The following is a 17,953-nucleotide window of genomic DNA, read 5'->3' as shown; positions in this document are numbered from 1 at the left end:
CAATGACATTATTGATACTGTGATTTCAAGATCTCAGTGAGTTACAATTTCTTGAGCTGTTAGATTTAAAGAATTTTCAGTGCTTGAAATCTCGATTTCCTGATTGCTTGTTTTTGACCCTTAAATCAATTTACGAGAGTTTTTTTTTAATTTTAACAATTTGCGGAGTGAATTAATATAGGTTTACAGACTCTTAGATTTTTCAAATAAAACTGTGACTGAAATTATCCATTCTTAAAAGAAAGAGGCTTGGTAGAAGAAGCGTTTACAGAAACATATATATTGTGTTATTTGGTGTCAACAATACTACTCAGGACCTCCACTCTACAGCACACATTCTCTTCGAACCTAGTCCCCTGTGAGAAAAGTCACGGCACGCCACTGGATACAAGGTAACGTGGTCCGTTGCAAAATCTAGTACAATTTACCAAGCTTATAGTTTTTTTATTGGTAAACCTAATGTGCCCTATTAGCAGGGGCGGATTAAGGCTTTTGGGGCCCTGGAGCCGACTATTTCTAGGGGGCCCTATGTTACGAATCATTCCGGCGTATACATTTTCTTTGCTGTCTTCCACAGCCTCATAGGCTTATCGAAACACCGAGAACTATGCTGTAATATTTTAATGTGCTCCAAGTTTACAATAATTAGTTTAATTACGTTCATTATTAACAGTTACATGCTCATATACTGCAGTGTAACATACAAATGCCAAATATAAGCCACATGGTCAGAAGTACCTGCAGAAACACTAATAGAGTAAAAAGAAAAATAATCATAGGTAAAGCTGTACAAGGCTACATTGTTAGAAAAGTTTTCTTCCTACAGTTTTGTCCTGCAGAGGATTCTATTATGTCATTAAATAACATTGAAACGACAGAGATATTTCAAAGGAATTGTCACCACAGGCTAATAATTTGGTTTGTAATATAGGCCCAAAATAGCTCACTCCCTCACAAAATGAGACACTGGGTCTGAAGCCTATAATATAAATTGATTACTATAGTTTAGTATTAAGGAGAGGGATTTTTTTTTGGGGGGGGGGGCCCTGAGGCTGGGGACCCTGGAGCCTAGGCTCCATCGGTTCCACCCTTAATCCGCTCCTGCCTATTAGTCGAGCACAGAGTACCAAGGTGATAGATATTTCATGTATGCTGCACGATGTCAGCTTCAACAATGAGTACCGCCAACTAACTGATTGTAACAAATTCCTCAACAAGGATTCAGTGAATGTAATCCAAAGAAAGAAAAATATGAAGTGACATCATCAGAGCTAGGAAACCAAGAGATTGATATGCTATTACCTACCCACTTCTCAAAAATATTCAGTGGTGTTATTCTATTTTTTTTTAACAACCGGTTCTGCACATATATATACAGGTAGATAGATACAATTATCTTAGGAAACAAATTATACAAGGCAGACAAAAGCAAATTTTTACTGGATACCACCAGTGACAAGTAGAGATTTACACAGCATCCTAATGGAAGATGGTGTTATGAAATTAGGTATCTCTGTGAAAATCTTGGAAACAAATTATCTAAGATAGATGGTTGTCAAAAAGTATCGGAAAGACTTTAATGCAGCAAAAGATCGACAATTATTGATAATGATATATATTCGTCTCAAATATAAATAACTCTCACCACCACATTCATATGATCCCAGTTCTCATTCTTGATATCTAATCATTCGAGATTAAGAAATAACCTTGTTCTGAGAGATCATATGTTTAACCCTCTAGCTGTAAGAATTTCTAAAAACAAAGATTATTAAACTAAAATTTACTGTTATGTCTGGGTATAACAAAAGGGTTCTGTGAACTGGAAATATTTTAACAACCAGTTCTAGCGAATCGTGCGAACCGGCTGAATAGCACTACTGGAAATATCTATCCAGAATATTCCGAATATCATGAGAGCAGTCAGGTGGCGCCCCGTCGTGTTTTAAAATTAAATGTAGCTGCGACTCTTCTATCAGTGGCAGTTCTGTTTTAGGATGTCCACAGGAAACGACCTTGTTATGTCATCCTTATTGCGGAGTAATGGACAGGACATATTGTATTAACACACACCAAACATTTATGTTAGAGATACCGGGTTAACGAATGGATTCTCAAAATTGATCATCCGTTCGCTCTTGCGATTAATATTGCCCGGGAGACGAGAACAAGAAATGTTTTAAAATTTGAGAAAAGACGAGAAGCATGGCAACTCTTGTCTAGAAAACAAGACGAAAACTTTCAAGGAATCTCGTGAGTAACACTAGTTTACCTAATTCTTAACTTTCAAACAGCGTTTCGACGTTACATGATTCATAGTATAAAACTAAATTGATAAAGAGGTTGTACGAACATAGCGAAAGAGAAATGATAAACGCTTAAAGATACAGAAAATCGTTACACAATACACGCCAATTATGAATATGGTTTAATATACAGTAGATCTTGTAATTTAATATATTACAATGTCATACTCTATTTTTTTCTATATAATTAAACACTGTCTTAAATGCATAGTACATTCTGAATATTTAATTTCTTCTTGTTAATATACAACATTACATAAGAAATGATGGATATATATGAAATTTAACTCTTGTCATATGTCAATACATGATTTAATAGTTCATACATAAAAATTTAACTCAATACTATTAAACTGTTTAAACTATTTATGGGGTGTTCAGTTACTTTCATTAAGGAAACTATTTCCATGTTTAAAAAGTACGGCAACCTAGTTTGTTTTAAAACGGATGGGAGAGAAGAGGACACTTCTATCCAACATCCTTCGTAGGAAGGCCAATTGGATTGGACACATCTTGCCAAGAAATTGTCTTCTTCTTCACACCGCCATAGAAGGAAAGATGGAAAGAAAGCGAGGAATAGGAAGAACACAACTGATCTATGATATGATTTGAAAAACAGAAGAAAATATTGGAAGTTAAAAAAGGAAGCTCAAGATCGAGAAACGTAGAAGAAACATTTCCAGGCCTAAATCTAAAACTGAAAAAAATCCTTATTAGTCCCAGGACGTACCGAGAGGCAGAATACTTAATAATAATAATAATAATAATAATAATAATAATAATAATAATAATAATAATAATAATAATAATAATAATAATAATAATAATAATAACCTACGTTGTTCTAATGTTCGATTAATTGTATACTATTATATCTGTAGGTTCTAACTGAGAGAAATAAGAAGTTCAGTCAGTATCTCTATATTTCATATTTACTGCGATAATTTACCTTGTTGAAATCAGTTACTAGTATTTCGGGTGTGCAGTGACAATTTTCGTTGGTTTGGGTATGAACATTGATCAAGGAACCTGGGTGACATACCTGTATGTTTTTTTTTTTAGTTATCGCTAATTATTCAACAGTTTTCCCTATTTAGCATTTGAATTTCATATTACTAAATGCAAAATTCTACCAAGACTACTTTCGAAACTTATTTATATAAAACGAGACAATACGAGGCGATTTTTTATAAGCACTGAGCAGCTGCGATCTTTTCAGAATCTAGACGAGACTAGACTACAAAATTTACGAGACGAAACGACAAAACCTTATTTGTCGTCTCGTTGGCAAATAGTTAACATGCTCTTGACTAATAGAAAATGACTTTATCATGCATTTACTATCTTCAGTGGTTTCGCCCAATATCCAACAATAGAAAATAATAGTAATAAAGCATTTTAAAGCAGAAAATAATTCATTACTATTAATCTAATAAAAATTTTGAAGTTTATACCAAAAGAAAGAAATTAATATCTAATATAAAATCAGTTGGATAGTAATTTTATGAGACATTAATTTGATAGTTGCCACAGACTTGAAATTTGGTAGGAAATACTAATAATTATTTTCTGTTTTTAATCGCTTTATTATTATTGTCTGCTTTCTAAAAAGCTTTTGTTGAAGTCGATTAATATTAAAAAAAAATTTCTTTGGACTTTTCCTTTTACGGCAATAATCTAATATTTATTTCTATCTGGTGATGATAGAGCAAGCACCTTCCTAATTCAGAGAATAAGTATGGCAGTACAAAGAGGTAATGTAACCTCTATATTAGGAACCATACCACCAGGTAAAGAGCTAGAGGAGATTTTTCTCCTTTAAAACACCTTTCTTTATGTTATCTGATTTTCTTATGCTTGAAGAAGAAGAAATTGATTTGTATATAAAGTTATCTCTACTATGTGATTTGCTTTAGGATTGTTCTGTCTATGTACACTCATGTCCAAAATTATTGTCGCATGTCTATAAATATGTCATACTAGGAATATAATTTGATAACGAATTCGCCCTGTATTTCTTATAATGTTAGTGTGTATATTATCGGGAAAGACATGTATGTGGCAAATTTCATGTCAGAAGAGCAGTAAATAAGAACAATAAAACGAAAATAAAACTTTCTTGTCCATTTAGCAACATTTTGTTTTACTCATTCTAATTTTCGTATTTATAATTCTTTTCCTATGAAATTTACCACAAAAATACATTTCCCGATTATACACATAGTATCAGTATTAAAAGTACCCTGCAAAATCATTATCGAATTATATTCTTACAAGAAGACAGTTATAGATATGCGACAATCATTTTGGACATGGGTGTACATGTTATTTATTCTTGTAATAGTTAAAATTTAATTTTTATCACTTGTTTGACCAGTAGTTGCAAGAAATAATCATATCATTATGTTATGATTTTTTCAGTAATAGATTGTATTTTCGCAGGTTTAATCTTGCAGTTATTGTATTTTCTATACTTGTACGGTATTACTCAGCTCTTATTTTATTTTCTGTATTAGATACATAAATCTCTATTATTCTATGTTACGAATATGCAATAATATATTATAATCTTCGATTTGTTGTGCTTGATTTCGTTTTATGATAATTAATTCAATGTATTGTGAGCAAATGTTATGTAAAATTTTTTATTCAATTCTTATATTAAATTGTCTTTATTTCTATTTCTTATGTTAAATATTTATGTTGCTAACTGAATATTAAGATGAAGATAAGACAATGTTACATGCTGGCCATAGTTAATAGATATACCGCACACATATCAGTGTTCTTTTAGTGTATATGTGAGCAAAAACTCCGGAAAACCCTTAATCGGAATGATTGGCGAAATCTTTCGATTTTACATCTAACTCTTATGTCATGTAGGTCAAAAGAGACGACGATGATAAGAATGAATGAAAGATGGAATGAAGAAAGTGGGACAAAACGGGAAAACTGCAAGAAAACCTATATACACGGTGTTTTCCCACCACGAACTCTACTTGGCGCGAGCTGGGATGGAATCAAGAACCTTACATAACAGAGATGGATGCTCTATAATTGAGTAACCTCGGTCTCAAGTTGTGAAGAGAGAATGTAAAACCGTCAGGCTATGCTCTTCAATAAGTTAATTAATAATATTATTATTATTTGCAAATTAAGGTTCAATAATGATCTCATAAATAATTGTCTATTATTGGTGCAGATTTTTCTGAACAAGGTCTCATATACTAATGTCTCGTACACTTTACTCATACATATTCTTTCTTTCTTTCTTTTTTTTTTCAATTTGCCAGAAATTAGTGGAATCTGTTAGATTGACTGATACGGCCAGTAATGTAATATCAGTGACATATTTTTCGAAATGTTTGGATGAAAATGGTAGACTGGAAAAAACACGTGAATGCAAAGGTCTAAGAGTCGATCACAATGTCACTTTCGATGTGCAAATTAAGGTGAGTGAAACAAATAAATAAATTTAATTGTTCTGTTATTACTTTTTACATTTTTTAGAAAACCTTAATTGACCTTTGTAGTTTTTTAGATTTTTGAGGCGCAATATAGTTTTTTTTCTTTTTTTCCATCAGGAAGAATGCACCATGTTTCTTCACAATGGACATGTACGTTCTTTCGGCAACAAATTATTGTTTCTTTTCTTGTTTTGTACAAAAAGAAGTATTCTTCCTTAGCAATAATAACAATTGTAATAATGCTGATTTGTTGGTACAGTTAATAGTAATCTTACTAGGCCAAGCGCTGGAAGAGATTTATTCAATGCCGAAAGCGCTACAGTGATTATTTATTTAACAATCACCAGATACAGCTCAGAGGCCACTTTATACTGGATATCTAACAACAACAATAACAATGGAAGGGATTCGGGAAGGTGTCGGCGAGGGCCTGTTCAGTAGATACCGGCAGTTGCCTGGTAGGACTGAGGAAAACCCCTAATCAGGATGGTCGGCAGCGGTAATCGAACCCACGATCTCAGGAATGGAAGCCAACGCTCTACCGCTTGAGCTACTTCGATCAGTTTATCACATATTTCGAAGGCTTATCACATATATTTTCAAAATACCGCAGTCTTAGTAAATATCAGTGGTGGAGGTTCAAAATACAAGGTGTGATTGAAAAGTTTTGAGACAGGAGGCCCCGCTACTCAAGCAGAATGGATATAATTGCCCGTTAGTGTGGAAGCGATGACTTGGTGTGACATTGATACATGCAGCAAGAATCACTGTGATATCTTTGTTCAATATAGCGTACCAACCTATTGAGTGCGGGAGTGTGTGTGTGTGTCGTCGTGGATTATTAAATGCACAAAATGGATGAAAAACTAAAAAAAAAAAAAAAAAAAAAGTCTCAAGATCTGCTTAGTCGGGTCGAAGCGGATCCAGAATTATTAAATAGGGTAATAACAGGTTAGCCGATTTATACCTGTTTCCTGAATTACAATTGTCGCTGAAAGAGAAGAGATTCGACTCAATTAAAGACATCAAGGCAAATACGGAGACAAGGGCAACCATTAGGGGGGCAAGGTGGGGCGCTTGCCCCCTTGAAGAAATTGTACTTCGGAATATTGAAAACTCAATTGAATTTTTAGAATAGTTACAGCAAAATTCGAAACTATATTTGACATGTCACTTATACTTGCCCCCCCCTTGGAAACCACAACATGGGCGCCCTTGTACGGAGAGACCTCTTCACACCCTTATGAAAGGTAATTTTCAGGAATGATTCCAGAAGTGCAAACACAGTTTGAATCGGTGAGTTCATGCAGTAGGCAACTACTTTGAAGGAGATCCATCGTAATAGCCTGTAAGTACTGCCATTTTAAAATTACATGTCCAGTCTTAAAACTTTCCAACCACACCTCGTATGTCATCGAATTGGCCGCCGGATTAGTTATTCGTTGAGGTCTTTGATTGCGTTTAGTCTTTCATAGGATAATGATAGTTATTTTTTTTACTAGTACAGATAATTAAACGATGAAAATATTTTGTTATGTCAACCTTTTACGTAATAAGTATTATGTAAAGTTTTCCCGCTATTTTGTGTTGGTCTCAGAAATGAGTATTTTACCGTGCATATCATTCGAGAATTGAAATGGATGCGTAAAAGAATAAAATGAATTTGTTTTTATTGGTTGTTTGAAGACACATTATGACAGTATTTGTAACTGTTTTTCAGTAATTTTAGTGTAGGGGGTATTTATTTACTTCCTAATTGGTTATAATGCTAATGAGGACTTTTTAAATGACTTTTTGAATGGTAATATGTATACGACCATTTCTTAATCTTATTCATTGTTCTTATTTACTATCGTAACTGTACGCATCGTCATCATCTTCTTCTTCTTAACCCTTTTCATTCTCTGCAGTGATAATTTCAGGGCTGACCCGGAGGAATTTCCTTCACCAAACTGCGGTATTCCGTCGGAGCAAATCACCGATCGTGCACAATAAGGGTTACCAGTATATTCCAAGTACTACTTTGAAATTTCCCCTCTCCGATTGAAATAGACTGAAATAATCACTAAAATTCCTCTATATATAGTTAAACATACAAAAAAACTGTTTGCTGAGCAAAACACTATATTTATATTAAAAAACAACATATTTATTACAGTTTCTCTAACTAACACTTTGGTTTCATCAGACACTATCTAGTATCAGACAGTTTCCGATGAAGCTAAAGTGTTAGTTGGCGAAACTATCACACGTATGTTGTTTTTTAATGTAAATATAGTGTTTCGCTCAACAAATAGTTTGCTCAACAAATAGTTGAAATTCCTCGTTCTTCGTTTCAAAGTTTTCTGGGCATATAGGCCCTTCAACCTACTGAATCCTGTAATTTCCATTACGTAAACACCATCCATGTTGTAAAGTGTCAATTTTCTGATGTTGACTGTGAATATTAGCTTTCTAAGAAGAGGTCGAGAAGATGCTAAGTAAGTCATTCTAGATAATAGAATATTGAATTGTATTTAGTACACTGAATTTAAAGATATTATTCAATATAGCTCCTTGAATGCCCAGCCGACCGTTCAGAGTGGACGCAAAAGTTTGAAATTAAGCCCCAGGGTCTGATGGAGAGCGTAGAATTTGAAGTGGAAATGTTGTGTGAATGTGAATGCGAGCAAGAATTTGATGTAAGTAATATTTAATTTACAGTTGTTTATTTTGGAATAGGTAGATTAAAATGGCTCTCCTCACCGTTCTTTTTCACTATATTAGTCATATTGTAACTTGGTCTCGTAGCTTTTAAGTGCTAACCAACATCTTAACTTTCTATTTGCAGTAAATTATCAAGTAGTGTGAGGAGAGGTATTCGTTATCTTAGTTTACCAATTACAATGAAATAAATATTCTTGATATACAATTTTAATTGTTGTTTTCTTTTGTTCAACTATTAAAATTGTATATCAAGAATAATTTAATATTATGAACATATATGTATATTCCCTCCTATCTGAAGAAGATAACGTTACGGTATTGAAACTGTTACGACTTATTTTAATTTTAATAAATAAATACATACTCTAGTCAAAAATATTAATTATTTATTACAATTGTGTCATAGTTGAAATGGATCTAAGATCTGCAGCTGTATTTTTATACTTCGAATTAACTTGGTAAATAAATAAGTAATCTGGGTTATAATTTAACTACATCAAGATCAATAGTTTATGACATACCACTAAGATGCTGAATCAGATGTATTCTTTTAAGGTATACACGAATTAAAATTGTTGAATGCATTTTGTTCAATATTCATGAAAGTTTAAATAAATAAATACAGCTCTTTTCTCTCTGTTTTTTAGAAGTCAAAGAATGCAATGAGTAAAGATTGTAACGATGCAGGACATATTGTTTGTGGGATTTGTGAATGTATTGATACTCATATTGGTGAGCAATGTGAGTGCGCTCGATCACAAGGAACGAACGAGACTACTGCAAAGTCTGTGGAAACATGCATGAATCCTAAGCTAAACATAACCCAAGAGTGCTCAAATCGTGGTACATGTAAGTGTGGCGTCTGTGACTGTGAAAAAAGGCATGATTCGAAGGAGGTATGTAAAATGATGCTCTTTATCTTCAAATTGTAGACATAAACTACGTGGTATTCATAATTTTTGTAGCGGTAGGTTTAGCATTTAACTTCTAAGGATAAAAACACGGAATGCTTGTGCTATCATGCCACATATCTGCAATCTTCCTTCTAAAAGCGGATGAAATCTATGAGTAATTATCATATTTGTATTGTGTGTCAAGTTTATATTTTAATGTTAACATTGTATATCGATTTCATTTTTACGACCTAGCGTAATATGATAACAATTTTGAATGGTATTTTGCATATGCGGTACCCTAACCAGTTCTTTTACAAAATGCATAAAAAACTCTTTCTGGTATCTAGAAGATAGTCTTCGAGGAAGAATGGTGTGGTTTCGAGGCGGTGCTGTGTAGAAGTGCAAGCTGGAGTTAAATGGCGCACTGTTTGTTTGGGTACCGTAAACTGGGTATACTTTGGCTCATTTGTTAAATTTTCAAAAGATCCATTCTAATATCTCCTAAGATTAGGGAGGTAATTTAATGACATTTCTTTGTTAAAATAGAATCCTTTGGCTTTCTTTTGAAAGCAGTGAAAACTAACTAGGGAAGTACTAGAAGTGGTACGCGGATTGCATGTGTTATATATCGTTGGAAAGATCACACCGAGTGTACCTCACATGTGAAATATCTCGCTTGAATGGGGCCTGTAGGGGGCGTGGCGACCATTTGAAGATCAGAATAAGGCACGCTGCGAAACACCGGAAAACTTGGACAAAATAAGAAGCTATGACGTAATTGTTTTGATACGTGGTAGCTATATATAGATTTGAAAGGTAGCTGAATACGAATTTGACATCAAATGTTTAAAAATCAAAATGGCGCATCCAACATAGCGAACACAAATTACAAAGAAACATGCTATGGATCTGAAATTAAGTATATAGAGATATTCGACGTCGCTACGTATGAATCGGATACCAAAAGTGTAAAATTCAAAATGGCGTACCCAATATGTTGTATTTCATGTGTTTAGTACCCGTGAAATATGCTGTTTTCGTTTTTAATGGCATCGATTTAAACAGCATCGAAAAGATCAGTGATCATCTCGGCGACCACGAAAACCATGGATTCGACACTGATAGTGGCCATTTTCGATCATTTTTATATATCTCTTTCTCCCCTTCCCGCAAGTGGTGGAGCTGATTTTGCATGTAAACCGGATCGAAAATATTACTGTTCATCAGAATGATCCCGAAAAATATGCATTAGACACTAATATTCGTCATTTTTGATTATTATTATATATAGAGCTCTTCCTCCTTCGTGCTGCGGCACGCGGTATCAGAATTGTCACTGTTAATCTCAGCTACTCCTAAAACTATTGATTCGACACTAATATTAGTTATTTTCGACAATTTTAAAATGTTTATCTCCCTCCCCTCCATTGTACCCTCCCAATCCCGAACTATCAGGGTTGAACTTGGATTGAAACAGAATCAGAAGTGTCACTGTTCGTCTTATCGACCCCGAAAACACTATGGGTTTAACAGTAATATCGGTAGTTTTTGATCATTTTTAAATTTCTCTCCCCCTCCCCCTCCCCCACGTTGCTTCGTGAAAGTGAATAGCCTAAAGTAATCCCTTCCCCTAAACTCATGTATGTTGAAAATTTGATTGAGATCAGTAGGGTGGTTCAAGAGTGATGAAGTCACCAAAGGCAGTCATTTTAATTTTTTTTACATATACACCCCCTTTCCCTCCCCTAGGTTGGCTCATCAAAGTGAAGCGATAAAAAACATCCAAGACCCGACCGTCATATACGTTGTAAATTAGATCGTTATTAGTTTTCATTTATACGTCCCCTTCCCCTCCCCTTCTCCTAGGATCTACCGTTAAAGTGAAATTACAAAACTGTTTCCAGATCCGAACCTTATGTACCTTGAAAATGTGATTGAGATCGGTCGGATAGTTCAAGAGTTATTGACTTACAAAAAATAGGAGATTTAGAGTCACAAACATAGTGATTTAGAGAAACAGTATTGTGATTACCAGTCTACAACGTCGTTTCTTTCATTTCTCATGGTCACTTTTTTCACTGCACAGACCGTGTATTCACTTAAAAGACTCCTCAACTCTCTTCGAATGCTATGTATTTATAGTATGTAAATTTATTTAAAGGAATAAATAACTATTATATTTACTTACAATAAAGCACAATTTTCTTGTGAATACTATGTATTCACAGATCACCCACTTTTGTTAAAACTTGTAAATAGTTGTTTTATTTAATCACTGTTTTACAATTATTTTGTGAACATAATTTAATTACGGGTAACACCTTCATATTCATTTACAAAAGTTCATATTTATTGTTTACAATATAGTTACATGTTACACATTTTAAAAATAGAAAATAGTCCTTTTATTTACTTCTGAAAACACAATTCTTTTTTCTTTACTGAGTGTCAGTAGTTGTTGGGGCTGTTTCTATCCGACGTGTGTGGTCGTAGAAACAAAGGAATGGAGACAAATACCTTTGTATTCGAAATAATAGACCATTATCTAACTGTCACATAATTTTCATCCTTGTGTCATTAATACAATACAAGATATTGACAGTTGAAACTGATAGATAGCTGTTGGACAATACTTTAACTGTTGGAAGTCAAAAATGAGCATTTTGAACATGTCATATAACTTAGTTACATGTATTTAGAAACAGCGCAAATGTAGATAAAGAATAATTGTTAAAAGGACAGAGAATGATAGCTAAGGGGTGGTTGGAGGCTGAGAAAATGTAAGAGAATTCTTTGACGGCATGTAAAGAAAAGGAAAGACAGCCAGATGTTTCTATGTGGGTGTTCCATAAAATTGGAGGGCGAACTGTAATGTCCTTTTTCGAGTAAAGGACCGCTTTTTTAAGGGGATTGGGACTTGTACCTTATGGAGAATGAAAAGATGTGAAGTTTAAGAAAGAAATAACACTCATTATTGTGAAGGACAGAGATTTTTAGACTAATACCTGCTTAAATGTTAGATGTCACTTTGTGAAAATTATTGCATTGGAAAGCGAAACCCACATACCGAACAGAATAAAATGAGAAAATGTATGTGACATTTATTGGTAGGGGGTGGAGAGAAAGTTATGTTAGTTGCGAGCACCTGTATTTGTGACCCTTTTTAGAAAAAAAAGAATTGAAATAGTTGAAAAAAGATCTTTTGACTTGTTAGACAGATAAATGTGACATTTAGCATGCAGATGAGTTTGTGAAAGTTATTGCAATGGAAAGCAATGGACCACACAAATATAGAATCAATGAGAAAACGTATATGGCATTTATTGTTGACGGTGGAGGCAACATTATGTTAGTTTCGTTCACCTATATTTGTGACCCTTTTTTAGAAAACAAACAAAAAATTGAAATAGTTGGAAAAAGATCTTTTGACTTGTTAGACAGATAAATGTGCCATTTAGCATGCCATCTACCTTGGCACTAGCAAAAAGAAACAAAAACCCTTTTTGTGAAAAAGATTTTTGTCAACTTTAAAGAATAGCTTTTGTAGTTGTTTTGTGAAAAACGGAAGGGCGAAAAACAGATGTGTTTGTGTGTGCATGAAAGCACGGAGCTTAAGCTATATATACGGGAGTTTGAAATGAGATAAAATTAAATAGTGTGCTTTTGGTGTTCTGGAAACTTGACTTGTGTATTTTTGTGTGAGTGTGTTGTTTGGAGAATAAATTTGGAATTACTGAAAGTAAAGGTGAGTTAAAATTTACCATTTATATAAACAAATATGATAAAAAATATTGAACTGCGATTTTAAATGTATTTACATGAATTAAAATGACTTGTTTTTGCTTTTATTTATTGGACAACTGTAGGATATAAGCGTTGTTATGAGCGAAAAAGACATTGAGTTTTTTTTGTGAAGAATTTAAAAATGACATTCGGGAAGCGGAAATGGGTTTTATTATTTGTGTGTGAGTTAACACAGAAAGAACGCTCGAGAGAATATATATATATATATATATATATATATATATATATATATAAACCCAGAAAACATGGTTTAAAATGACTGCATAAACGGTGTAAGGGGGGACAAAGATGTTTAGCTACAATTTAAAACGTGGAGAAACGAATAGGCAATAACAAAGAAACAAGCTTGCGAAGCTTTGCAAAGGAATTTGGAAGGGAACAGAGAGCGCGAGCGAGAGAGAGGAAAAAAGAAAAAGTTTGGTTTGACTGCAGCTTACACTAGGAGCAGACAGAAGGGCGGGGGGCAAATTTGTGTTGCTAGTTTGAAAGAAAGAGAGACAGAGAGGCGGGGAGAGAGAATGTATTTTATGTATTGGTGTGTGTGAGAATGCCCACAAGGATGCGTAAACGCGTTGGTGTGTGTGTGTGTGTGTGAGAGAGAGAGAGAGAGGTAGAAGATAAAGTTAGCGTCAATAGGATGGTTGCTACCCACGCTTGGTGCGGTCATTAATGGTAGGTGAAAGCGGAGATGGGTGCCTTTATGACATTCCAAAGGAAGGAAGAAAAGAATAAGGGGTGAAGAAAACTTGTTTTTGGAGACTAAATCTGCACGAGTTTTGTAAACTAAGAGAAGGGTTTAAGATATATATTTAAAAAAAACAAAAAGCAAATGATTGAGTTGAATTAACGAAAAGGAATAATTTGTTTGTTGAGAACAGTGGCGTATGCAGAAAATGATTATGTGCGCGGCTTATTAAGAGTAAATTGAGATTGAAGTATATGAAAATGGTTTTGAGTAAATATTTTTTAGCTATTTAGCGTTACTTTAAAGATATTTTTGCCATTTGAAAGGGGGAAAAATTAGGTTTTGAGTATAATATATGTGTATGTAATGCTACATTATATGGTTATGGCTACTATTGGAAAGCACATGGACATTATACAAATTTAAAAATATTGTTACTTACCTAAGAGAAAATGTTCTCTTGCATGTTTGAAGCACGTACGGGAACTGTATAGAAAGAAATAAACTATGGCGAAAAAAACACGTAATTAGCCAACACGGGAAGCAACAAAATATTTTTGTCGGTAAACGTACGAGGCATTACCGTTTTTAAAAATAACACTAGGCTCGTAACTTTTGAAGTTAAACGCAGAAAAGCCTGTATAGTACTGACATTCGTTGCTATATAGGTGGCGCTAATAGCAAAAAGAGTAAGATTTTTCCGTATAATAACTTTAAATGATTATAACTCCTAAAGTATTGATCGTAGAAGAAAATGGACTACAGAAATCGATTTGTTAGGTCAAAAACTATATAGAAAGACACCTCACATGACAAACTTGAAGAATTTTTTTCGGAGTGTTACAAGGGCGAGTCGAAATATAACATTTGTGGCACTACATTTTTTGCTTTTTTACGGCAAACTATTGCTCGTAGAAACAAAAGAAATATATTTTTTGAAGCTTAGGACCTAAGAAACACTACTATACAAGTTAGAACAATGTAGCTTGAAAATAAAAATATAATGATCATAACTCCTAAACTATTTATCGTAGGACAAAATGGACTAGAGAAATCGATTTATCAGGTCAAAAACTATATAGAAAGACACCTCACATGTCAAACTTGAACAATTTTTTTCGGAGTGTTACAAGGACGGATCGGAAAGTAAGTTTTGTGGCACTATATTTTTTGGTTTTTTACGGTAAACTGTTGGTCGTAGAAACAAAAGAAAGACATTTTCTTGAAGCTTATGACCTAAGGAACACCACTATACAAATTAGAACAATGTAACTTGAAAATAAAAATATAATGATCATAACTCCTAAACTATTTATCGTAAAACAAAATGGACTACAAAAATCGATTTGTCAGCTCAAAAACTATATAGAAAGACACCTTACACGATAAACTTAAACAATTTTTCTGGGGTAACATGGGCGCCGCCAGAATTTTTATATTGGGGTGGGTCACAATATATTTTTTGCTTTTTAAGGCAAACTAATGATCGTAGAAAGTAAAGAAAGATATTTTCTTGAAGTTTAGGACCTAAGGAATACTACTATACAGGTTAGAACATTGTAACTTTAAAATAAAAATTTAATTAATTTGCATAAACAATATGGCATCGATTATTTTGAAACTTTGAAAATATGCTTATTAAAGGATATATTTTTATATCAATAGGTAAAATGAATGATATTACTAAAATAAACACCATTTTCACGCGTTTTTACGGCTACCGGTGCGCGCCGCGTGGTATTTGCGCCCGGAAAAAGGTTTATGCGAACGCAGGACGCGTAAAATATTACCGGAAACTGCGCGGGGTATTGCCGGTTATAAAAACAAACACACTCAGTAACTTGCTGGTAACACACTGGTACATGTACACACACACACGCACAATGTTATACATACTAATGTTAATGTTGTGTGCACAGATAACGTTGTATAAAGAAACAAACATGGCGGTCGCTATATTGGATTTTAATGTGTTTTCCTTGCATTAATGATATATAGTATATGTAATAATGTTTATAATATTTGTATATGACATATAATATTAATTGGAATGTATAACTTTAAAATATTTACAATTAACCTAGTAAACGTTTTTAAAATATTGTATTATGTTATTATGAACACTAATAATTGGAAATTTGAAGAAGTTAACACGAATATTTTCCCGAAGTTTTCCGAACATTGCCAAACATAAGCATAAGAGTTTATTGACAATTCCTGTACACGTTTGGTAAATGTAACTTTAAACATTGGTAAAGGTGTACGTGTACTTTGCAATAATTGTAATTTTATAACGAAATTAATTATAGTAACAACACTAAGTATAACACTACTGCTTGTATAGAATGTGAGGCAGTTTGCTGTGTGAAATTTAATCTCGTACCCAAATGCATTTAGTTTTGTAATCTCATACCCAAAGGCATTTAGTTATGTAATCTCGTACCCAAATGCAGTTAGTTTTTACTCTCGTACGCAGGTGCTTGAAAATATTTTAAATTAGTAACAGTAATATTACATAATGTGATGTAATTTACTCGTACAATTTGTAACTGTTGTATTAATTTTTATTGATTCGGTTGCTGTGCAAACTCGTTTTATTTATTGGCTCATTTGTTATGGAAAACTTCTAAGTGTATTAGAATTATTGTTGTTTGTTTTTTGCCATGCTCTTCCCTTGTGTTATTGGTTTTTAAAAATTTCTTTCTTAATAATGTTAGGAATTTCTTTTGTTTGCCTTGCTGCAGGTGTTTAAACTGGTTTAAACTAGTTTTATCGTTTTTTGTTACGGATTGTGTATATATACCCCCGTTGCTGAGGAAATATTATCATATGATTGTTGGTAACCATACCTTCAACACGATATTTACTTAGTGAATAAATTTATAGAAACATATATTAAAAGAAATACTAAAATATTATATTTAGAGAAGAGTACTAATATTAACTGTATTGTTACAGTTGTTGAAATTAAAAACATAAGAAGAAAAACAAAAGAAGAAAGGAAGGAATCCTGATTTTAACCAAGTTTAGGATACATAGCAGATTTACTTAGAAGATCATCGTAAGTATATTTATATATTATACATATTTGAATGATAATGTTTTTATAGTTTGAGGAAATATACGTATATAAAGTATTATTTTTAAATTGTAAACTGATAAATATTTACAGAAATATCCCATTTTAAAACAAACAAAAATTTGTTTTACCAATGCACAAAACTTGTTTCTTAATAGAATTACACTTTATTTTAACAATGAAGTTGTTGCAGAATTTAAATACAATTACACTGTATTTTAAAAACGAAGTTTTTGCAGAATTTTAAAATGATCACACTCTATGAATGCTCTGTTAACAGAAAAATAAGTAGAGCTTCGTAGATGCAAACTAAATAATATTGTTAACTACATAACACTGTATTTTTATATATTGTTGTGTTTATTATAATGTATACTAATTTTTGTTTTTTTATATTTACAGATGGAATTTCTTAGTGCATTTATAGTTCAAGATTTTAATGAAATCGACGAAATTTACTTGGGTGCAATTATTGACGGCCTGAACACGAAGGAACGCGTGTTGGAGACCTGGTGGAGAATTATGGATAAGCAGAGGCAAGGATTTCGTGGCAGTGAAAGGTATGATAGCTTGCTATCAGCTCTTTTTAATTTTTATTATGATAATCAAGCACTTATATTGCAATAAACGATGTCTAGTGCTGACATTGTTGACTTGTTCACACATGGATTTTTCCGTGAACAAGTCATGTACCAGTGGGCACATGACAAATTTGTGCATTTTAATTATTTTAATTGTGCCCAAGGTGATAGGATAAATTCGGCAGAGGTAGCCGAATTTTGTAATTATGGATCGCGTTTTATTTTGGTTCATAATAATGTGATGCCATCTGTTTAAAATTCCGTAACCTCGGTCCACCAAGAAAGACAACCCTTGGAAAACATACTTCAAGAAGAAGATTTTAATTTAATTGATGAAATTATTAATGAACAACTTGAAAATGAAGCAGCAGATGGTACACAAACAATTCAAAATTCCGCAGTTTTAGTAAATCCCGATGAGTTTGGAAC

The 17,953-nt window shown here is 33.1% G+C and overlaps 1 protein-coding gene across 1 annotated transcript in view; it reads left to right on the top strand.

The window, feature by feature from the left end:
* The window catches only part of LOC145667778 (integrin beta-PS-like), a 203,661-nt gene that overhangs the window by 121,469 nt on the left and 64,239 nt on the right, over positions 1-17,953 (top strand). The window contains exons 8-10 of the mRNA XM_081735217.1: positions 5,600-5,758; positions 8,326-8,454; positions 9,127-9,375. Coding sequence (XP_081591343.1) covers positions 5,600-5,758; positions 8,326-8,454; positions 9,127-9,375 — 537 coding nt within the window. The remainder of the gene's footprint in view (positions 1-5,599; positions 5,759-8,325; positions 8,455-9,126; positions 9,376-17,953) is intronic.

The sequence above is a fragment of the Thermobia domestica genome, chromosome 13, assembly GCF_964235325.1.
Source record: "Thermobia domestica chromosome 13, izTheDome1.hap1.1, whole genome shotgun sequence".
Lineage (NCBI taxonomy): Eukaryota > Metazoa > Arthropoda > Insecta > Zygentoma > Lepismatidae > Thermobia > Thermobia domestica.
This window is presented reverse-complemented; position numbering and strand designations above follow the sequence as displayed.